The sequence below is a fragment of the Podarcis bocagei genome (genome assembly GCF_964188305.1).
Source record: "Podarcis bocagei genome assembly, chromosome: 16".
Classification (NCBI taxonomy): domain Eukaryota; kingdom Metazoa; phylum Chordata; class Lepidosauria; order Squamata; family Lacertidae; genus Podarcis; species Podarcis bocagei.
Window position 1 is genome coordinate 4,629,951 of NC_138142.1, and position 24,088 is coordinate 4,654,038.

A 24,088-nucleotide genomic window follows, 5' to 3' on the forward strand; every position below is an offset into this window, starting at 1 on the left:
ATCAAATAATTGCCAAAATTACTATTGTACAATAATTGATCCTTGGAAGATTAGATTTTTCAATGGCCAGCTGTGGAGAACTGGAAAAATATATGAATTTCTCAGAAATGCCAATTTATAACTGAGGCTTCGGTGTTGGCCTTTGGTAGACTTTTAAACAAGATCAATTGTTCCTGAAATAACAGGAAACGTTCTGTCTAGGGGTTTCCCCCACCAATCCCATTATTACGTCCATTGTTTCTCCCCTATCACCACCATCCACACACCTGCCAAAGGTATCTTTGGGGAGGCAGCACTTTCCAAAACAATATGCAAATCAAAACACACTCATCCTTTGAAATTCGTCCTTCTCTGAATTTTGCAATGCAGTTTGCCAGCCAAGCAAATAACTACAGAAATGTATATACTGGGGGTATGGTCTGCACAGAAATCCACATATTTGTGAAAACTGTATACTTTGATGCATTATATTTGGGTAATCGATCAGTCTGGACACCACCAAAATGCTGAACACCTTCCATGGTCCACCTGTTCTGTGTCCATTGTGGGCATTTGAAAAGGACTGTCAAGCTATCACTTGACACTTCCCAGTCTTTGAAAAGAAGAAAGATGTTTGTGGCTCTCTGCTCTTCTTCTTCACTAATATCATTCTCTTTTTATATGAACTCTTGTTGTCCAAACTATTCTGATGTCCCCAAAACACCACATAGAGAAACTGTATATGCTGTATATGGCTTTGTTTAGGAAACCTTCATAATGTAATGATTTTTCTCTGAAAAAGAAAAAGAAACCCTTTTAGCAACCTAGGAACCATAGCCTACCATGAGCAAATGTTGGCTATAGCTCATGCATACTGTGGAGAAAGCTTAACCGCAGGTCTTGGTTCGGACAACACACTTAGCTCGGCTTGCGTGGTCTTGCTAAGGCAAAGTTTGGCTTAGCGTGTAAAGTAAAGAGGACACTGATTGACACTGCTACCATTTTTTCAAGATGATAGGCATGGAAATGTTGTTGTGTTGTTACTCCCAAACAAACACATCTAAAAACTTCACTTTGGTGGCAAAACTTATCGTGTTGAGTTTATTTTTTTAGTCAAGAAAGCCAAAAGAAGCAATGGCACTCTGCTAAAAACATGTCTTGTAACAGTGCAAATGGTGTACAATTTAAAAAAGAAAGAACATACCATAACGTATGTTTTCCCTTCTGTCTCTATATATAATAGGGAAAGGATATTTTGTCTGTCTTTTATCTTGGAGATGCAAGACAGAAAAGCATTATGCAGCCAATAATAGCCTTTTAATTGTCAACAGGTGCAAAGTAACTACTTATTATACCTATTATTTCCCTTTGTCTGAGGTTGCTCTGAAAAAGCACTAAGAAGAAAAATGGATGTGCACGTAACACAGATAAGAGAATTCTGTAGATTCCGAGGCTGATCAAAGTTTTCAGTAAAAGACCAGAGTTTTACAGGGATCAATTCTGATCCCTATGTGGTCACCTTGAGGAAGTTCTTACTCACCCAGGAAAGTGTCTGTTTACAGTGGTACCTCAGGTTAAGTACTTAATTCGTTCCGGAGGTCCGTACTTAACCTGAAACTGTTCTTAACCTGAAGCACCACTTTAGCTAATGGGGCCTCCTGCTGCTGCCGTGCTGCCGGAGCACGATTTCTGTTCTCATCCTGAAGCAAAGTTCTTAACCTGAGGTACTATTTCTGGGTTAGCAGAGACTGTAACCTGAAGCGTATGTAACCTGAGGTACCACTGTACAAGCCTGTAATAACTTTTGAATCTTCACTGGGTAAAGCTTTCTGTCAACAGTATCACGTGAAAGGCTTTGTATGAATTAGAATCTTCAGAAATATGCTTCTGGAGGTTTATAGCAGGAGTAGTCAACGTGGTGCCCTCCAGCCAACATGGCTAATGGTCAGGGGTGCTGGGATTTGCAAAACATCTGGATGACACTGAGTTGGCTAACCCTGATTTAGAGGGTGGTGTTTGTTTGTTTGTTTGTTTGTTTGTTTGTTTGTTTGTTTGTTTAATTTGCTTTGCCCAGCACCAGCTAGGCAAAATAAATGTGGGGAAGAGAACGCTCCAATTATTAAATCACTGAGGGTAATGAATGCTCACATAATTTAATTGGTGTTTCAATGCAAGGGCCCAATTTCACTGCAGTGGTCTAAATGTTTAATATCTGTGTCTTCATGCCTGGCATTAACAGATTAGCAACACCACATCCATTCACTACACAACACTTCTCCCAGTTTGTCTCAAGAATAACTATTGAGAATAAAAGCATTCAAAAATGATCAAGTGAAAACGAAAAGAAGCATCTCGTAGCAACTGAGACCAGACTTCCAAATCAGTTTCCAATATGGTTTCAGATCCTGCAGATTCCTCATTTCCTTTTCAACGGTGTGTTCAACTTCTCTCTCTTTCTCCCCCCCCCCCCCCGCTTTCTTTGTTTTGTAAACCATGATTTGGTGTCACTACTGCTGCAAATCACTATCTACACCAGCACTGACATGAAATCCAGACTCTAATAGCTTCTAAATAATTTATAGGCTTCCAGAATATGTTCAGGCTGTGAAGCAAGGCAAGAGGCACAGTGAGGACAGAGACAACATGGCGCTCTGCTTCTGGTTGCTGTACAAAACAAGGCACATTCATCTGAAAACATAGATGCAGAGAAGCCAAAGCATGCATCTGCAAGGGTGTGTCTGCTTGTCTTCTGCCTTGCTCAAAATTAAGAAACAGTGCTTCCCTCCCACGCAGAAACCTGTATTTTTTATTTAAGTCTCAGACAGTTTCGCTGTTGCCCTATCAGGCATGCAAATGGCTAAGGAACCAGCATGACTCCAGGGCCAGACTGGACGTGACCAGAGACACAGAGCAGGAGCAGCTCTATCTTTCTAGGAACATCTAGTTCTGCCTGAAATTGGTGCATCTAAGCTCAGCTGAAACAAGGAAGAGGTAATAAAGAATCAGTACAGAGACACAGCGCACCCTCGCCTCCCCATTAGGGTGAGCTCATCCTTCTTTCTTTCATTCACTGAAGATGCTCATATTAGCCTTTAAACCTCTAAACCATTTGGGACCGGGTTATCTGCCTCCATCCATACAAGCCTGCTCAAGCTTAAAGTTCAGCATCTGTGATCCTGCTCTCTGGTCCATCACTGAGAGCCGCCAGATGAGAGAGAACAAGGCACAGGGCCTTTACTGTAGTGGCTCCACATCTCTGGAATAACCTCCCCAGACAAGTACATATGGCTTCCTCTTTGAAGGCTTTTAGGAAGACTTTAAAGACTTCTTTATTTCAACCTGCATTTGGTTAATTTTAGTGAACTGTGCTTTTTAATGAGTTTTTATCTGCTGTTTGTCATTTGTCATTTAATTATCCCTGTATTTTTTAATATAGTTTGGGGGGTTGTGGCTTGATTATTTGCGGAAGGAAGGATGAACAAGGATAGGCTTATAAATTAGTACAGAGGTGAAAAAGAAATAAATAAAACCACACGCAATGAGAACATTGATCTGGATGCAGCCTTGGGAAAACCTCCCCTTCCAAAGGCCTCTCTCCATTAATCACTGGATAACAAACCAAGCGGACTTAGCAGGTAATAGAAATTCTGCAGGCGCTCTGCCAAACCAAAAATCCTTTAAAACGTGCCTGGATGAAGAAAGGTGGTACATCCAAAACCATCCTCAGAGGTTTGACAAGGTCTCAACTAGTTTCGTTCCCCATTAATGATGAGCGCAGGGGAGGGGTTTAATCAAAAACGGCTGGCTGGCTGGCTGTGAGGGGCTTTCGTTCATTTATCTCGAAACGATCTCTATGCCTAGCAGGGTACTGTTGACAGAGCTGTGGCAATGACTTGAGCACACAAATGCAGCCTGGTTCGTCCCCCTGCCTAGCCACGGCTGGTGACTGATGCAAAACAGCGTTGTCTCAACAAAAAGTATTTTCCCATCTGACTTTCCAGACAGACTATCAACAACAGCATAGACTGAAAAGCAGGCAGAAAGTCGGCCTTTAAGTAAACACAAGAGAAAGTATTGTGTTTAGAAGCAAGTTTGCTTATTCCTAAAGGAAGACATGTCAGCTCTGATTTACATGAATCATGTCCTGCAGTTGGAATATTCTGACTAGTAAAAACTGATCCAAGAAAGGGGGGCAACACCCCACCTCACCCCACTAAGGATGATGGGACCTAGGTATGCATGTGTGATGGTGGTGAAAGGGGCAAAGGAGACACATACTGCCGTTTTTTAGTTTTCCTTACTGGCTGGGACTGATGGAAATTATAGTTCAGAACATCACCAGGTATGCAAAGGCTGGACAAGACACCATGGCCATATGTGCACCTCATATTGAAAGCACTATTATACCACTAACAGTCAGAATAATAAATAAATAATAAAGTTGATCCCTCTTCCCAGGGAATTCTGGGAACTATAGTTCAGTGAGCAGAATAGGGGGTCTCCTAGCAACTCTCAGCACCCTTAACAAACTACACTGCCCAGGATGCTTTGGGAGAGTGCTATAAATGTATAGTGCAGATGCAGTCTATGATTTATATAGGCTGGAGGTGTTTTAGAGAGCTGAAACGAATCTCTGCCCATAGTGTGTATATTCATCCTACTGACGCATTGCACAAACAGGCACTATAGGTTTATACTTTCTTGGAAAAAACCTGCAAAATTTGTTGTTGTTTTTTTTCTCTGTACATTATAGAATTTGCCTTTATTTGCGGCCCTTAAAAGGGCCTTTGAGTTCGTTTGTAATATACAGCCTTGATATCCCGATTAGCCGCCGAAGCCGTACAGAGTGCGGCCCTGGCGCTTCAGAGCGTACACGACATCCATGGCGGTCACAGTCTTTCTCTTGGCATGCTCAGTGTAAGTCACGGCATCTCGGATTACATTTTCCAGAAAGACCTTCAGGACGCCGCGGGTCTCCTCGTAGATCAAGCCCGAGATACGCTTGACTCCGCCACGGCGAGCCAGGCGGCGGATTGCAGGCTTCGTGATGCCCTGGATGTTGTCACGAAGCACCTTACGATGCCTCTTGGCGCCTCCCTTGCCCAAACCTTTCCCGCCTTTTCCACGACCAGACATGATAACAAATACAACACTCTGTGCTCTTCAAGAAAGAAGTACCTGCAAAATTTGTTTGACCAAAGGTGATGAATATGTACAGAAGTGGGAAGCGACATCTCTCTTACTCCCAAACCATTCTCAAGTCTCTTCAAAAATATCATCTGTCTTCCCAGTGGAATATAAATTTGCAGAAAGCTCTCTGAATGCTGGAAATTCACTTTATACAGAAGCAAGCAGCAAGCAGTTTTTTCAAAGCACATTTAGGTATCTGCCTTGACTTTACCATTTGCCCTAATAGTTGGATTATTCACAAGTGTTTTAAAAAATGCAGCTGCTTTTTCAAAGTGAGCCGCCAAAGAGCCCTCCAAACACTGGTGCTGAGCAATGTCGCTGGAAGAAGCAAATGGCCACGGAAGGGTCTACTTCCCTGGTACAGGAAGGCTGGAGACTGGGAGAGAGCTCAGCCTGGAGGTCTGGGAAGGGCTGAGTCGCAGCAGAATGAAGCAGGCCAACCCAACAGATTAATTTTACCCACATGACTAATAATTGAGTACAAAAAAGCTGAGTTGTGTTAAAAAGCAGGGACTGTCCACGATGCATCACTGAGCTCCCTACACCTTCAACAAAACTGGTTTTTACACACAAGCAGAGCATTCCCCTCTCCATTAGACTTGTATTCGCTAAAGGACTCTCCTACTTCCCCATCCCAATTTAAAAAATAGTTCAGCTTTGCATGATGAGGAAACACAAAGGTAGAACTATTCTGGACATCTAGCGAAGTACTGGCTGTGTATAGTCCTTTTTCCTTTTCTTTTTGCATAAACAAGCTGTCTGGAGGGGAAAGGCACATGCACAGTGACGAATCAGAGAGAAAAAAGAATCCAAATATAGAAACTGTAGATGCAAATGACTGCACCCAAAGCAAAGCAGCCCTATTACTGGACTAGGGAACCACAGGAAAGTGAGGCAATTTGAGGACACCAAAACAGAGCCTACAAGCCACACAAAAGTGAGCGAAGCAGCTGGATGGGCAGCAGTGGGTGGGTGGGTGGGGGGCATAATTTGTAAAAGGTTTCCTACCTCCTTGCCCAGAGGTGATTGTTGCTTTTGAGCCTGAGCCAGACAGAATTCAAGGAAAGATTTGAAGGTATCCTGGTTGGACATCACACTTTCAAAAAGCAAATTAGTACAAATACTTCATGAAAATTCATCAGCAACTTAATGTGAATTTTTCCAAATATAAACATTTTGGTAGCACAATTTTGTCCCAAATACACATTTTTGCAAAGCCATTTCATTTTTGTATGCTTTTTCACTACTATATGCATTTTTATGCAGATTTTACCATAGTATGTGCATTTTTGTAAACCTTACTTGGCTGGAGAACTGCACTGCAAAATTCAGAGAGGTGAGAACTTCAAAAGATGGCTGTGTTTCAGTTCATTTATTGTTTTGCAAAGTGCAAATTAGGTAGGGTTGCCTTTGAATGCCAAGAATCAAATTTCTCCACCCTCCCTACTCACATAGAAGAGTCATTCCCACCTAAGGGACGAACCCAGCACCTCCAAACTCAAAGTATGCTCCCCCCACTTCACTTCAAAATTATTGTTTTCATCATATGTAAATGTATGCAGGCTTAATCAATCAATTAAATTGATTTTTTTCATTCAGGTGACAGCCTGATACACAATTTATATTAGTATTACTAAATGTTATGAGAGGGAAATGTAGTTCTGTCACTTTCTTCAGCAATCACACAACAGTTGCAAAGGTCTAGGTGCCCATTTTTTGTTTAAAATTCAGACCTGGCAAGAGCTGGGATTGTTCCCCCAGAACTAGGCAGCCTCCATCAGAGACAGATTTGTGATGTGTGCTCCTTGTAAATCATAGCATGATATCAAATGTAATTAACTTGAAATCCAGGCCAGTCGCTTAGCATTAGTAACCCAAGCAAGTCAGCATGAATTCTTAAGACATCAAATCCTCAAACTCCAGTTTAGGAACAAATTGGCAGCTGTGGGGTGTGTGTGTGTGTGTGTGTGTTATTTTTGGCTGGCTAATGCTAAAAGGGGGGGGGGGTTTCAGTACTTGAGGGAAAGGAGACTATAGTTTGATTACAGCTCTTCTTGGGATTAGGAAACCACTGTGCCAGTTTCCAACCCCCAAGACCCTTGCAAAATAAGTCAGGCCCCACATTAATAATGCTACATTGAATGTCAAAACAAGAGCACAAGTTTTGCTTAAAATAGGTTCTGCCAATTTTGGGGGTTGGCAAAACCTGTGTAATCCCTCTAGTTTATAGAGCTCTCAAAACAAATATACTACAATGCATTTCCCCTTTCTATTTAAAATAAAAGGAAAAGGAGGAATATTCAAGCCACCTGCTCAAGAATGTGAGGGTGGTCTAACAAAGTATTGTGGGGGAGGCGGGGGGGAGGAGAATGAACTAGACGTAGAAATTTATTAAACAAACTGGGAGTACAAACACACTCGCCTCCCTGCTTTTCCCTACCAACTCTCCCTGCATCTCATCATGTGCGATTCCCATCCAACGACAGGAACCTGGTTCAATTCCTTTCCCTATGTCCCCCATGGGAGCCAACACATTGAAGAGAGAGAAAAAGGTATGTCTCACCAGGCCTGCATCAGGACTAGAACTCAGCCAGCATCCTCCGCACACGAAGCAATGACCAGGCTAGAGAAGAAAGAGAAGCAGGATGTGGCACGCTGGACCTGTGCCACCCAGCCCAAGTCTTGCTTGGGGGTGAATACTCAGCAGGTCCTTCTTGGGAATCTATGGACTGAGCTGGGCGTCTCTGGGAAGCTGTTCCAGGTCCTGCCAGTTACCTCTTTGCAGCCTCTTTTGACGTTTAACGGTAAACACATGAAACTACTGTTTACTGCCAAAGGAGGCTTACAAGTATAAAAACCAATTGCGCAATCATTGAAATATAAACATAACCAGAATTAAAATACACAATAAAATAAACTTGTTAAAACTCATTCACATATACACACCCATAATTAAAATGTGCAATAAAACAAGCCCATTTAAACAAAATAGGAAGTGTGGGTTGAGAAATTTTGCCTGGCCCCCCACTGAATCTCAGCATGACCTGAAGAGGACATTGTTGCTTACTTGTTCATAGCGATGGGGTTTGGAATGCATCAACTACAACCAGAGGGCAAGATCCTGCTGAGGAGTGAGGGGGCTACCCCAGATGGGGCTCCGTGTCCAGTTTTTGGAGACAAAGAAGCAAATTCTCCATTAAAGAGGAACACACAGCAAACGCCTCATTTGGGGCTTTTTTAGTTTAGGAAAAAAGGCAGGTAAAATGGGGGACATGACACAGGTGTATAAAATTATGCATAATGCAGAGAAAGTGGATTTCCCTCTCTCATCATACTATAAGGGTCACACAAAATAGCACATGGTTAAACTGCAGTTATACCTCAAGGTGTAGCAAGGACCACTATTTTGGGCAGCTTTGAAAGGGTTTTAACAGTGGTGTGGCGTGGGGGGTGCAGGGGGGACCGGCCACACCGGGTGCAACATCTGGGGGCGCGCTCGCACTCGCAGCTCTCTGCCCCTACCGGGTTAGGGGGCGCAAATTACTTGCCTTGCCCTGGGTGCTGACAACCCACGCTACGCCACTGGGTTTTAATTAACATTAATTAACAAGGGATACTGGGAACTGGGCAGAGCTGATCGAGGTGAACCACGATGAGAAAGTGGCTGCCATGGAACGTTTTGAGATCATCTAGCAAATCAAGCACCTGACCTTGGACTCCATGACCCCGAAGACCAAGGAGGTGGAGAGGCAGCTACAAGTTGCAATGGCTGTATTCCGCCTCCAGGATCAGAGGCATACAGAATACCAGTCTCTGTGGAACAGCTGTGGGAAGGGGTTGTGGCACTCAGCTCCTGCTCTGCCTTTAAAGAACATGTGGTTGGCCACTTTGGGAAAAGGATTCTGCAGGTTGGATGCCAAGACCCCGTGACTCCACAGTTCCCTAGGAAAATGAATAACCACACTGGGCAACAGCATATTGGGTCTTTGACTTGAATATGGCCACAACTTTTATAGGTTACAGTAGAAAGTGTTTTGGTGTGGATAGAGTGTTGCTATGTCACTCCAGTCCATCTGCTGGGAGTGCACGTAAGGGTAAAACACATATTGGGAGGATGCCCTATGTCCTGCATCAATTAGGGGTGCCCCTCTGTGGGTTCCCTGTTGGAGGAGTGGTATGGCACCAGCCCCTGTCTGGGCATCGGACAGAAGCCACGCCTCCCGGATCCCTTTAACAGGATATCCTTTTCCAAGGAGGGGCAGGCAGAGGCTACAGCCTCCCCTCTGACCAATAATAATAATAATAATAATAATAATAATAATAATAATAATAATTTTTATTTATACCCCGCCCTCCCCAGCCAAGGCCGGGCTCAGGGCGGCTAACAAGCAATAATAAAAACAAGTTGAATGAATACAACTTAAAAACAAGATTAAAATACAACATTAAAATACTGAAACAATAAAATATTAAAATGCAGCCTCATCACAGGAGGAGAAAGGAAAAAGGAAAAAGAAAGGGGGGAGGGAATCAAATTGGCCCCAAGCCAAGAGCTATGTTTCCCAATGCCTAACCATCTTACAAAGTTGTGACGACTGCTACGAGGTAGGAGAAAACCAAATAGCTGGTGCCAATTTGCCAAATGGAAAAAGCCCCCAAAATGGTGGCCAACTTGGCCCATAGCAAGGTCGAAGCAAGTAAAAGGCATAAAATCAAGGGAGGGAGGGTGGGAGATACGGGGAAGAAAAGCAAGGAAGGCTGTTGGGCAGGCCATATATATCTATGCCTGGGAGTGGGACCAAGTGTTCCCATTGGCCAGTTGGGCCCAGCGCCAGGGAAATGCCCATGAAAGACTGCCAGCTATGGTCAATCAACCGGCAGCTGAGCTATCTGACCAGCCACTCACTGTATCACTTATGTGATACGTCCACTGATGAAGGTGAGCGGACTTCTTCCTATGTTCCCTATGTAGCCTACCTTGATTTCAGCAAGGCATTTGACAAGGTGCCCCATGATATTCTTGTAAAGAAGCTGGTAAAATGCGGTCTTGACTATGCTACCACTCAGTGGATTTGTAACTGGCTGACTGACCGAACCCAAAGGGTGCTCATCAATGGTTCCTCTTCATCCTGGAGAAGAGTGACTAGTGGGGTGCCACAGGGTTCTGTCTTGGGCCCGGTCTTATTCAACATCTTTATCAACGACTTGGATGATGGACTCAAGGGCATCCTGATCAAATTTGCAGATGACACCAAACTGGGAGGGGTGGCTAACACCCCAGAGGACAGGATCACACTTCAAAACGACCTTGACAGATTAGAAAACTGGGCCAAAACAAACAAGATGAATTTTAACAGGGAGAAATGTAAAGTATTGCACTTGGGCAAAAAAAATGAGAGGCACAAATACAAGATGGGTGACACCTGGCTTGAGAGCAGTACATGTGAAAAGGATCTAGGAGTCTTGGTTGACCACAAACTTGACATAAGCCAACAGTGTGACGCGGCAGCTAAAAAAGCCAATGCAATTCTGGGCCTCATCAATAGGAGTATAGCATCTAGATCAAGGGAAGTAATAGTGCCACTGTATTCTGCTCTGGTCAGACCTCACCTGGAGTACTGTGTCCAGTTCTGGGCACCACAATTCAAGAAGGACACTGGCAAACTCGAACGTGTCCAGAGGAGGGCAACCAAAATGGTCAAAGGCCTGGAAACGATGCCTTATGAGGAACGGCTAAGGGAGCTGGGCATGTTTAGCCTGGAGAAGAGGAGGTTGAGGGGTGATATGATAGCCATGTTCAAATATATAAAAGGATGTCACATAGAGGAGGGAGAAAGGTTGTTTTCTGCTGCTCTAGAGAAGCGGACACGGAGCAATGGAGCCAAACTACAAGAAAGAAGATTCCACCTAAACATTCGGAAGAACTTCCTGACAGTAAGAGCTGTTTGACAGTGGAATTTGCTGCCAAGGAGTGTGGTGGAGTCTCCTACTTTGGAGGTCTTTAAGCAGAGGCTTGACAACCATATGTCAGGAGTGCTCTGATGGTGTTTCCTGCTTGGCAGGGGGTTGGACTCGATGGCCCTTGTGGTCTCTTCCAACTCTATGATTCTATGATTCTATGATTCATGTTACAAAAATGGAAAAAACAAGATGTATTAGCCTGTCCACTCAGAGAAAGAACATGGAGTTGCTAACATGCCCCGTCAATAATCTTCCAAGGCATGCTACAATCTGCCTGAAACAAAGAGGAAACAGGGGAGCAGGGGTGGAACGGTTTGCCAGGTTCCAATCTGCCAGAAGTTATTCAGGATCCTTATGGGGGGGGAGGCAGGGGGGAGGGAGATCAGCAAGAAATCCAGTAATTAGACTGCTGCACGCCATCTACGTATTCCTCTCCATTGGCCTGACATCTGGGAGGCACAGCTGTCTAGCTCCACCAGCTTTCTTTTCAGAGGGTGATGACGGCAAGAGAAAGACAAGGCAGCGGCACCAACAGCCCCCCAGAGAGAGAGACAGCAGCCAGTCAGCATTTGCAGAGATGCCGTAAATGCATTAGCAGACAGGCGCTTGGTGTTATTTGATTGTGGAAGGGTTTTGCCTGAAATTATTTCTTCCTTCTTTTCTTTTTCCTGCCCCTCAATGCATTCTTCTCTCCCTTTCAGATCAGGGTTGTCGGTCCCCAAATAATTCTGAATCCTGCCCAGCGTGGCCAGCCTTTGGCTCTGTGAGCTGCCTGGAGAGAAAAGGATCATTCAACACCAGCACCAGCAGCTTCACATCCCCACCTGTGTCCAACCTCTCCCCCCGTCAGTAAAAGGACTTCCAAGATGCTGCTCTGCATCAAATCCTGTACAGCCAAAGAAAACAAAATGGTGCCTGCCAGAGGGAACAGCTCTAGGAAACCTGACCTTCTGGTAGCCATTTTGGAAGGCCCTAATACTTGCCACTGAGCTTGATGGTGGTGAGGACCAAAGAGCAGCATGACTCAGGCAGTTGTCCAAGATATTCCACCGCTGTCCCCCCACCCCAAATTTCCTGCCTGAGGTGAGGCCTTTGAAATGACTGAGCCAGCAGGAAAGCTGAAAGAGGCACTTTGTTTAAGCGACTTGCATAGTCTGTCCATCGTTGCACATTGGTTCAAGGCAGATGCATAATCATATGCACACACAATCCCAGAAGATTTTGAGGATTGGATCATGTTAAAATCTGGTGGGGCTGGTGCCTGGCATGACAACAGAACTCCTAGCACAGTGGCAACTGCCAGTTTAAATTTCCCAGAATACCCAGAGCAATACCACACTGCGTGCTGCAGGGCACTCTAGGAAATTTAAAATGGTGGCTTGTAGTTGCCCATCAAAGGGAGCCACGGGGGAGTCTTAGGGTGCTGGGCCCTTGAGGATTCTGGGTGCTGACTCTAGTCCTGTTTGGGGTTCATGTGGTTCAACCCTAAAGTGAGAGCATCCAAGCCAGGCTTTTATCACATGCCTTAACAGAAGACAAATAATTGATTTATTTTGTTCAAGGAGAGCTGTGCAGATATAGATAGTAGGCACATGATCAATATCTTGCAGTTTTGTGAAATGTCACTACTGAGAGTTGAAGTCTAGACAAAATTGGTCACGTCAGGCACTGGAGCCGAGGCCGGAGTATATAGGGGCTGTAAAAAAAGAGGTAAATCAACACTCTGGCTTTATGACAACCTCGTCCCCATTTCCTGAAGGAAATTTCAGAGCTGGAAAGCTGTGCAAAATGACGAAGTGGGGAATTGAAGTCTCTTCTCTGTGAGGAAAGGCTAATGCTTCGGGGACTTATTAGTTCAGAGGCGAAGGGCTGATAGAGATTTATATAATTGACATATTGTGTTGGGAAGTTGGATGGAGAGAAGTTTTTCTTCCTCCTTCATAAGGCTAGAACTTTATGGGAATCTACAGGCAGAGATTCAAGATGAACAAGGGAATAGCCGCCTTCACACAACACCACATCCCTTTGTGGAACTCACCCCCCTGTGGCATGCCGATGGCCATCACCTCAGACGCATTCAGGGAGGAGGAGGAAGAGAGCCCAGTGGAGCCTCCAGGTTCAGGGGCAATATACCACAGCATACCAGTTGCTGAGGGGGACCAGAATGTTGCCTTCATGCCCTGTCTGAGAGCTTTCCAGGGACATCTGGTTGACCACTGTCAGGAGGAAGGTGCCTTTGACCATCCATCCCCACCGGTAGTGTGTGGTCTCCTACCATGTAGCGCCTATGGAAAGCAAACATTTATGACTAGGCAAAGTGATATAAAACGCAGCAAGTGCCCATCAGTCACCATGGCTAAATCGAACATCTGTTTCAGAAGCTGCAGGATATCTAAAAGACCACCACCTTTTTTACGGTAATTCCCAGGACAGCTGAATGCCTGCTATGCTAGTTTTACCCCTTTCACTCAGGACACATCCATCTCTTTCTTCCAGGGCGGCTGAATATTGTGCTGCTGCATGTAAAACTCACCAGGGGTTAAATTTAACAAACTTGAAATTTTGCTTCCTATGCCTGGCATTTTATAGTATGATATTAGTTCTTTTTATTGCTAAAGTCTTCTGCTTTGGCTGGCATGGCATTATTTTATATATTCTTTCTGAATATTAGCCACTGGCTGCAATAAAGAGATAAGACTGCTTCAAAAGCATTGGGTGATGGGAACAGGAGACAGGGCCTTTTCCGCGGCTGCACCCCAGTTCCACAATCACCTCCCAAAAGAGGTGTTCTGAGCACAGCCGAGGGAGGACAAACAGCCAGTAATTATTGACAAAGCACAAACATACTGCCGCTCCTGGGGTGCCCTAAATACGCACACATGTACTTCTGATGGCTAGATAGCTGGCGCCCTTCCCTGGGCTTGCGCTCTGTGCCAGACGGTTGCAGCAATGGTGTGTCCACGCCCAAACACGAGCTTAAGTACCCTCGCCTGAAGGCACGACGCAAGCAACCTGTGACTTCTCCTACCCAGATGCTGTTGCTGTGCTTGCCTCTTCAAGCCCCTCCTGGTCCTGGGGGGCAGCGGGGGGAGGAGATTCTGCCAGCTCCTTCCCTTCAGGCAGCGTCTCTTCATGCTGATCCATGCGACGGTCATCTCCAGGCTGGACTACTGTAATTCGCTCTATGCGGGGCTGCCCTTGAAGCTGACCCAGAAACTCCAGCGGGTGCAGAATGCTGCAGCGAGGCTCCTCACAGGGTCTCTGCCATGGGAGCATATTCACCCAGTGCTTTTCAAGCTGCACTGACTCCCGGTGGAGTACAGGGTCAGGTTCAAGGTGCTGGTTTTGACCTTTAAAGCCCTTCACGGCCTAGGACCCTCGTACCTACGGGACTGCCTCTCCTGGTTTGCCCCCCGGAGGACCTTAAGGAGCATAAATAGCAACACCCTAGAGGTCCCAGGCCCTAAGGAAGTTAGATTGGCTTCAACCAGAGCCAGGGCCTTTTCAACACTGGCTCCAGCCTGGTGGAACGCTCTGTCTCATGAGACCAGGGCCCTGCAGGATCTGATCTCTTTCCGCAGGGCCTGTAAGACAGAGTTGTTCCGCCTGGCCTTTGGCTTGGAGCCAATTTGATTCCCTCCCTTTCTTTTTTCTTTTCCTTCTCCTCCTGCGATGAGGCTACATTTTAATGTTTCAATATTTTAATGTTGTATTTTTAATTTTGTTTTTAAGTTGTAATCATTTAACTTGTTTTTATTATTGCTTGTAAGCCGCTCTGAGCCCGGCCTTGGCTGGGGAGGGCGGGGTATAAATTCTTCTTCTTCTTCTTCTTCTTCTTCTTCTTCTTCTTCTTCTTCTTCTTCTTCTTCTTCTTCTTCTTCCTCTGCTCCTGGCACATCCTGTCCCTCCGGCACATCTCCTCCAGCTCCGGCTTCTCCCCTGCATCTGCACTTCCTCCCCCACCGCCAATGCTCAGACCCCTCCGCATCCTCCAACTCCTGACTCATAAATTGCTACCTGCTTCCCCTCGGTCAGTTCCCGGCCCCACTACTACCTCTTCCACCCACTCCTCAGAGCCCTGCCGGTCTTTGACGTGATATTAGACCTTTCCCTGATGACATTTAGGGCAGGCTGTGAAAGCATAATTATTATGCATGGCTTTTGATGGTTGTTAATATATGATTGAAATCTTTTTTAAAAGCAAAAACTAACCCTACTCCTTTTTTCATTTCAGTGATTTATTTTTAAATTTTGCTGCTTGGCAATGTTTGGCTTTCTTCTTTTATGTAAGCTGCTTTGGGGGCTTTGGCAGGGCAGAAAAGCAATACAGACGTGATTTTATAAATAACAATAATGATCATGCTTTGCTTGTGCATTTCTGGTTTGCAACTGTTGGAGACAAACTTGGACGGGCCTTGTTCAGAGGAACAAATTTTAGTGTGTGTTCAGAGCCCACAACACCCGCAGGTTCTGAAACGTGGGTCAGGACCCAGTTCCCCTGAGCTCTGGGCCATTTGGCTTTGCCAGATACTCTTGCCGATGGAGCTGGGTGGACCATGAGTCGGAGCCAGGATGGCGACTTGAACCTTCCCAGCTGAACAGGCTTTCCAGTAGCTCCTTTTGCTGCCAAGCTGGCTCACTGCCTCACCGCCTGTCTACAGTATCGCAAAAGAAATGGTCTCTCCAAAAGTGTTTGAGCTGCGAGTGGTTGAGTTCCAGCATTCAGAGCTGTCAGAGCTGCATGCGAGAAGCACAGGGGGGGGGGAGACTAAGAATGAAATGAAGACGGCTATGGGAGGATAAACATGAGCCAGCAAGTCATCAATCTAGCATTCATTTGACTTTGCAGCTTAATTGCACAACATAAAATTGAAAAATTGCTAGAGCAACAGCTCAGAGCATATAAAAAAAAGGTTCCTAGCAGTATATTCTAGAAGTGTTGCACATTATAAAGGCTGCTTCTATCAGATGCATTTGCCTTGATTTCAGCAGTTGATTGTTGATGGGATATCCCCCTCCGCTTTTAATTAGCTGGCTGTGTGTGTGTGTGTGTGTGTGTGTGTGTGTGTGTGTTTTAAAGGATAGCTTTACAGTTGCTCTTAATTTTCTGCCAAGTAGACCAAGAAAGAGAAAATAGGAAGCAACGTTTTGTTTTTCAGCCTCGTTCCATCCAGAGAAATATTCTTTCCGGGAGCAAACGCTGCAAAGGCCTTGTACAACGACACCAGCCCACTCCTCCTGCGCAGCTAAATACAGGACAGAAGAAAGGAGGCAAGGAAAGGTAGCTTGTAGCACACAAGAGCAGATCTCCATGTTTAGTAGGAAAATCCTGACCAGGAAGCTTTTATGGGGGGGGGGGTTCAGGGATAATCACCCAACCTGCTCCTAGACTATTGGCCTCCTTTGCCGTTACCTGACAAAGCCAGAGCTTCCTGAGGCACATTTCAAGGTGTGAGGTCACCAGCCCAACACCTGCTGCGGTTTTATCTTATTTGTATTCACATAAGCTTTGTATTCAATTATTTTAAGACTACCCAGATAATTTTATATTATGGGCAGGCACTCAAATACTGTATATAAAATAAATGCATGTAGAAAGGAGAGAGTCAATTAATCCAGTGATAGTGTTCCATCAAGTTGGCCACTGTCACCTCTTTGAGAGCAAACCCACAAGCAGTTCTGAAGCATGCAGTTCAGTGCAGCCAAGATCTGATAATATAGTAGTTGCCATTTACAATAATCTTATCTCCACAGTACACTCATTGAACTGTGTCAGTTTAAGACTCCATCCATAATTAATTTAATTTCATCACACTGAAAGATGGCAGGCAAGTAAGACATGGTAATTGTTTCTTTCTGCTGTCGGGTGAAAATCCCGTGCAATGATCCTAACCCACCTGAAGCAGCTGGCGTCACAGCTGAGGTATTTGAACAGCTGAAAAAAAAGGAACGCACCAGGGACTGTTTCTTGGGTGCTTTTCATCCTTGCCTTTCAAAAATGCAGCTCTCAGGGACTATGTATTTGACCTGGGATCTCATGATGGGACTAAGACTGTACGGAAATGACCTACCATGAACTGTGCATCCTCACAGACAAAAAGAATATATACAGGTATGCAGCATGGTCTTTGCAATTGGCAAGCAGTATAAGGAAGCCTAGAGGGATGCAGGTGGCGCTGTGGGTTAAACCACAGAGCCTAGGACTTGCCGATCAGAAGGTCGGCGGTTCGAATCCCCGCGACGGGGTGAGCTCCCATTGCTTGGTCCCTGCTCCTGCCCACCTAGCAGTTCGAAAGCATGTCAAAGTGCAAGTACTGTAGATAAATTGGTACCGCTCCGGCGGGAAGGTAAACGGCGTTTCCGTGTGCTGTTCTGGTTCGCCAGAAGCAGCTTAGTCCTGCTGGCCACATGACTCAGAAGCTGTATGCTGGCTCCCTCGGCCAGTAAAGCGAGATGAGCGGCGCAACCCCAGAGTCGGCCACGACTGGACCTAATGGTCAGGGGTCCCTTTACCTTTATAAGGAAGCCTCCTGGTTAACCAGGTTGGGCAGAAAGCCTGCTGATCCTACCCCAAACAGCCATCATGACACATAGCCACTGATAGTTTTATCCTCCATGAATTTGTCCAACCCCCCTTTAAAGCCATCTATACTAGCAGCCATCATTACATCTCGTAGTAGACAATTTCATACTTTTATGCACTTGTCTGTCTGTGTCCCAAATTTTCTGTCATTTTGCTTCATTGGATGTCAAGAACCCATCACAGCACCCTTCATTTCTGCCCGTCCTTGAGGGCACTTTCGCGTAGTCCTTGACAGGCTCATTTTGAATCTTATTTTAATGTCCAAGATCTGTGATCCAAGGCTCTTGAAGATTTCTGAACACCACGAGATCAAGGCAGCAGTTCTATCACATTTCAGAGGAGCGGGAACCTCCAGCAGATCCCCCACTTTGCCAGTACAGTGGTACCTCGGGTTACATATGCGCTTCAGGTTAAATACACTTCAGGTTACAGACTCCGCTAACCCAGAAATAATACCTTGGGTCAAGAACTTTGCTTCAGGATGAGAACAGAAATTGTGCCCCGGCAGCGCGGCAGCAGCAGGAGGCCCCATTACCTAAAGTGGTGCTTCAGGTTAAGAACAGTTTCAGGTTAAGAACGGACCTCCAGAACGAATTACCGTAAGTTCTTAACCCGTATAACATTGTGACACCAGATGGCAACATGGAGTCCTGTTTTTCTCTACCTGTTTTCCCTGTCTAACATTTACATTTACAACGCTTTAAACTGAAACACTTCTTTGATGTGTCCAGATCAGGCATAGGCAAACTCGGCCCTCCAGATGTTTTGGGACTACAATTCCCATCATCCCTGACCACTGGTCCTGTTAGCTAGGGATGGTGGGAGTTGTAGTCCCAAAACATCTGGAGGGACGAGTTTGCCTATGCCTGGTCTAGATCCAGCCCAGGTTAGTGAACAGTCAGCAGTCAGGTTTTCTATAATGTAGGTTATATAAATTTTATGTGATAGTTGGGACCTGCAACAAAATGTTGCAGTTTGGAGTGCTCCTGTCAAAGGTTCCAGGCAGCTAGCCAGACATGTCATCTTTCAGCATACTCTGTTTCATTTCAACACACACACAGAGAGAGAGAGAGAGTGTCACTGAATACACAGTCCCCTCACTGAGCTGCTTGGGGTGGAGTGGGGGTTACCCCCAATTTATTTATGTTTATGTTTATTTATTTTTAAGTACATCGACAAGCCTTGAAAATTTCCCCAAACCTGCTAATTCTTCCCCTCTTCTGCATGGATGACAACATGAGAGCTAGAACTGGAGGGTGAGTTTGCTTCTAGTATGCTACAAATCAGGAACAGGGAAATTTTTGAAGAACAAGGGTTTCATTCACGTATTGGCAACCTTCTGGGGTCACAATGGTGGGTGAAGCCAGAGGCAAAAGCAGGCAGAGCAAGCGACGTGACTTACCTTTGTGCAGCAGGTTACACTCCAGCTACACAAAAGTCAGGGATTTCTGAATGCACACATCACAAGCCTCTCTCCATTCAGCACCCAGGCCAGCAGACCCATTCCAGCCAGGCAAAACCACGCAATTAGCAGGCAGAGCTGGGCTGGCGCGGGCTGTGGCTTTAGAAAGAATAGCAGTAAGGTGCAAATGAGTTGTGGTTCTTGATCAACCCACACCACGCTCCTGTACCAAGTTCTCCAGCAATGCAACTGGGGCCTTTAAGTCACCTTCAAGGGGCAGGGAGAGGGGGAAGGGAAGAAGGACAAAACCTATTTTAGGTCTGACTTCTTTAGCTCAGGAGCTGACCTAGTTTTGCCTCCTACCAATTAAAAGCAGAGATTCTCAAAAGAGCCTAAGGGGATTAGGTGCCACAGGGGCAGAATTTCAGGAGGAACTGGAAGCCTTCTTAGCATCTTTCAAAAAATCCCGGCCTGTGTCAGGCAAGGACCACTGAACAAACAAACAAACAAATGAGAAGGTGCATGGCATATTCAGTGCTTATATTGAAAATATTTTTCTTTTTCCAAATAAAGTGTTACTAATTAATTGGGGAGGCGTTTTAAGTAAAAGAAGCAGCAGCGTTTAATCAATCAAGCAGATCAAAATGTTGCAGTCTTGCAAAAACAGCATGTAAAGGAGAGAATATTAAGCTAGGCTTCCCCCTCCACATTTGTCTGTGTAGGAAATATTTGCATTGACGCAAACACGGGAACTTTGTCCTGCAGCCTGAAATAGTCTGGCCCAGTTACAGGTAAGCCAGGTGGACCTTTTCTGCTTACAAATTGCAGGTCTCAGCTCTGGGCCTGCAAGGTTTCAACATGCTCACTTCCTAGAGGGAAGAGAAATGTTACGTCTGGGTGCACCCATAGCAGTTCTTGTGCCCAGGCTTCTCAGAAAGTTCAGCCCTGCCTTGAGCAGGAGAAAGCAGCTTTCGTAACAGCCACTCACATTTATACAGCAAAGCGTCTTCCGTAAGATGTTCTCTGTAAGCTGCCAAAGCAAGTAAATCCAGCCATGGAAGATGCAGGGAAGGGGAAAGGTTCTTCAACAGTTCAGACACATATCTGTGAGGAGGGAATTCCACAATTTAGGGGATTCTACAGAGAATACAAACTTCTGCCCCCCCCAAAAAAAATCCAAGAGCTGTGAAACTCTCAAGAGCTTCTCCTCTGCTGATCTTAACACCTGTGAGTTCTGCAGGGAAAGAGATCTTTCAGCTATGTGGGACCTAAGTTATTTAGGGCTTAACACACTAACGTGAGTACTATAAATTGGACCCAGAAATGAACTGGCAGTCAATGCAGCTCTTAGAACAGGGCCTATATGAGGTTATGTTCAGTTTATTTTCATACAATCCAGTTTGAGGGAGTACATGGTTCTGGGACAGTTAGCTTAGCACAGTATTTAAGTGTGCTCTGTATCATTCTGTTCAAAAAGACATAGTGATTTTTTACTACTACTACTACTACTACTACTACTACTACTACTATTATTATTATTTATTGGTCTTTTTTTACCAAGGTAATTCAAAGCAACTTTCAATATATGTACATACAAACACATACATTGAAACCAGCATAAAAGAAAAAATAAAGACCCTAAAGGAAAATCCTATTTTTAAAAGGCAGGATTAAAACATTCCACCCACTCATGGCCAAAGATAATTATGAGGCAAAGCCCTGGTTAAAAATGATTTTTATATCATGATGGTGCCAGAACATTCCACAAACAGGGAGTCACCACTGAAAAGGTCCATTCTCACTTTGCCACCCTCCAGATCTTCCGGGTCTCTTTGACGGGGGGGGGGGTGGAGGGAGGGAGGGAGAGAAGGCGGGATCTGCATTGCGACGGCCTGTGCAGCTCTCTTTGACAGATTTCAATTTCAACTGAGTGGGGGGTGACAAAAAAAAATCCGCACCGGGTACCACCTGACCTTGCTACGCCACTGTCTATTACTTATCTTACTTTGCTGGATAACTGCATTTATCTCTCGCTTCCTTTCACCTGCCCTGAATTCTCCCAACCTCCAGCTTCCCTGGACGCCCTCGAATTCTAGCATTATGAAAGGAAGAAACACTTTTCTCTGACAGCTTTCAACACATCACACACAACTTTATACGCATCTATAGTGTCTCCTCTTGGCTTTTCTCTCAACTAAAAAGCCTCAAATGATTCAGCCTTTCCTCAAAAGGGAGCTGCTCCAACCTCTTTATCATTTTGGTGGTCCTTTTCTGGACCTTTTCCAGCGCTGCAGTATCTTTTTTGAGGCGAGGTGACCAGGACTGAACACAGTACTCCCAAGCGCAGTCAGTCACACGGCAGATTTGAACGATGGCGTTGTGTTAGCAGTGTGCAAGCATGGCACACCTCGTTGTCCTCCAGCTACTGGCATTTAGGGGAACCTGTTCCGGTACAATGAGTAAAAATAAAAAATTCCTTCCAGTAGCACCTTAAAGACCAACTAAGTTAGTTCTTGGTATGAGCTTTCGTGTGCATGCACACTTCTTCAGATACACTGAAACAGAAGTTGCCAGACCCTTCTATATAGTGAGAAGGTGGGGAGGGGTATTACTCAGAAGGGTGGTGGGAATGGGAGATTGGCAGATAGCTGAGATGAGCCTGTTGCCGACTCTTAACGACTGTAATAGGTCTTACAGGAAAAGGCAAGGGGTGAGAAGGTGAGAAATGGCTTAGTCATGTATAATGAGATAAGAATCCAATGTCTTTGTTCAGACCAGGTCTCTCCATGGTTTTAAGTTTTGTAATGAGTTGCAATTCAGCAGCTTCTCTTTCCAGTCTATTTCTGAAATTCCTCTGTAGTATCTGAAGTGTATCTGAAGAAGTGTGCATGCACACGAAAGCTCATACCAAGAACTAACTTAGTTGGTCTTTAAGGTGCTACTGGAAGGAATTTTTTATTTTGACTATGGCACACGGCTACCTATCTGTAACCGGTACAATGAGGTTCCATTTAGTCAGGAGAAGACATTTGAGGGCAACATGTCAGGAATTCTCTTGTGCAAGGCTCACGCAAATGAGGGCACCTGTTTTCTCCCCAGGGCCTGGCTGCTGTTCTGGGATGCAGAAGGAAGTACAGGGTCGAGAAGCCGTAAGAGCGGTACAGGAAAAGCCAAACCGCAAAGAGCTCTTGGAATAACAAGATCCAGACACTCTTCTCCTCCAAAAGCTCTTAATAGCTTTACAGCAAACTGGCTTCAACCCCACCCAGTTAACCTGTATTAGGCAAGTGAGACTCCCAGTTGGGATGGAAGATGAATTCAAATCTTTCCTGTTTAAAAACGAACCTACCGAATTTGCACTTTTCTGAAACAACACATGAATAGAAATGCAGGCCTCCTTTGAAATTCGGGCTTTTCCAAACCTTCCAGTGCTGATCTCCAGCCAAGTTCCATGAACAAAAATGCATTTAAGAGGGTAAAGTGTGCATAAAAACTCACATATTGGTGGGGGACATACAACATACAAAAATACACCACTGAATTAGGGGGGAAGCAATTTATAAAAATGTGTTGTGTTATGCACAAAGCATATGAATTGGGAGAAATGTACACTAAAATCTGATAGATTTAATGGGATATATTCTGAAACTGCTGTGGAAATGGAAAAAATTAGAAACTGCGAGAAACCAACATGAGCAGATCTGCCCCTCCCTTCTCCCAGCACGCTCTTGAAGCACAGCTTCAGATAAAGGACTTTAGTCTTGATCCCAGGCCCCGTACTCTTGAAATGCCCCAGGTCTTAAGCGTTGTAATTCAGGGTGTGCGAAGAGAGCAACAATATCATTGTGTTTTGCTATTATTATCTCTCACATAATTAATACGTGCAACAATAGGTCTCATGGAGACGCAGGTAACTTTTCATGGTTTTAATTTTGATAATTGAAGCACCTTGTTGCTATGGCAGCAGTTGCTATAAAAAATTAACATCTCCGTACATGCAGCAATGACTCAGTTCCACGTCCCCATCTCTCCCCCCCCCCGCCCCACAGGCATCCAACAAGAAGCTGTTGCTTTGTGCAACTCGCAAGCCCAAATATATGCCCAGGGGGAGACGAAGAAAGGGGGGGACCTCCACTTTAGTCAACATCTGCCAGGGTCACTGTTCTGCACCCATACCAATAACACTGTTTCCATAGAAACTCAAACGGAGAAGCATCAGGCATAAAAATAGCCCCAGTGAGCCGAAAATAACCATCATGTGTCATAAGCAAGAGATACGCTTCTAGCTGCGAGAGATATTTTTACTATCCCTTGTATCGCAAAGGCCGGACCAGAATTTTTTCCCGATCAAAGCAATGTAGCAGTTATGAACTTCTGCAAGTCGTCCTTCGCTGCCGTCACTCTGCTCTCTATGCAAAGGCTGCCCTTACGAGAACAATGACGTCAGGCTGGAAACCCAGCTGCTTCGTTTATTGGGACCAACTAATAGGGTGCTAGCTTTGGAGCTCAACTGAACTCTTCTTCCAGGAAACACAAATCTCATGAGTCCTGCTTAACTCAAAAGCTTGCTTAATTTTTAAACTATCAGCTTTATAAGCAGCAGCTTTATTTAGGGAAGGGGTCTCAGCCCACCCCTTCCTATTTTTCAGACCACATGTGATTGGTCTTTTGCAGCACCTATATAGCTCTTCCTACTCCCAGGGAAATCGTAGTTCAATGGCAGTAACAAGGGACCTTCCATCAATAACTCTGGGCATCTTCCCAAATGGAAGATCAAAAATCTATTTAGACAATGCAGTTCTTTCCTTTGAAGCAAGGAAACAGATCAGTTATCTGAGATGACCAGACTATCCATTTTGTGTTGATTTCCACCCCACCCCAAAAAAACCTAGCTGAAAAAATAAATATATGGTACCTGACTCTAAAGTCAACAGTTGTCAGTGCAGCAAGCACTATGACCCACCACCCTTTCA

The 24,088-nt window shown here is 45.0% G+C and overlaps 2 protein-coding genes across 10 annotated transcripts in view; both read right to left on the reverse strand.

Annotated features, from left to right (window-relative positions):
• PITPNM2 (phosphatidylinositol transfer protein membrane associated 2) overlaps positions 1–24,088 on the reverse strand; it is a 196,018-nt gene that overhangs the window by 122,166 nt on the left and 49,764 nt on the right. The gene's annotated exons all lie outside the window — the stretch shown is intronic.
• Positions 4,798–5,126, reverse strand: LOC308575394 (histone H4). Its single transcript, XM_081173964.1, has one exon. It carries the CDS (start codon positions 5,113–5,115, stop codon positions 4,804–4,806), a length of 312 nt encoding a protein of 103 aa, XP_081030090.1. The 5' UTR covers positions 5,116–5,126; the 3' UTR covers positions 4,798–4,803.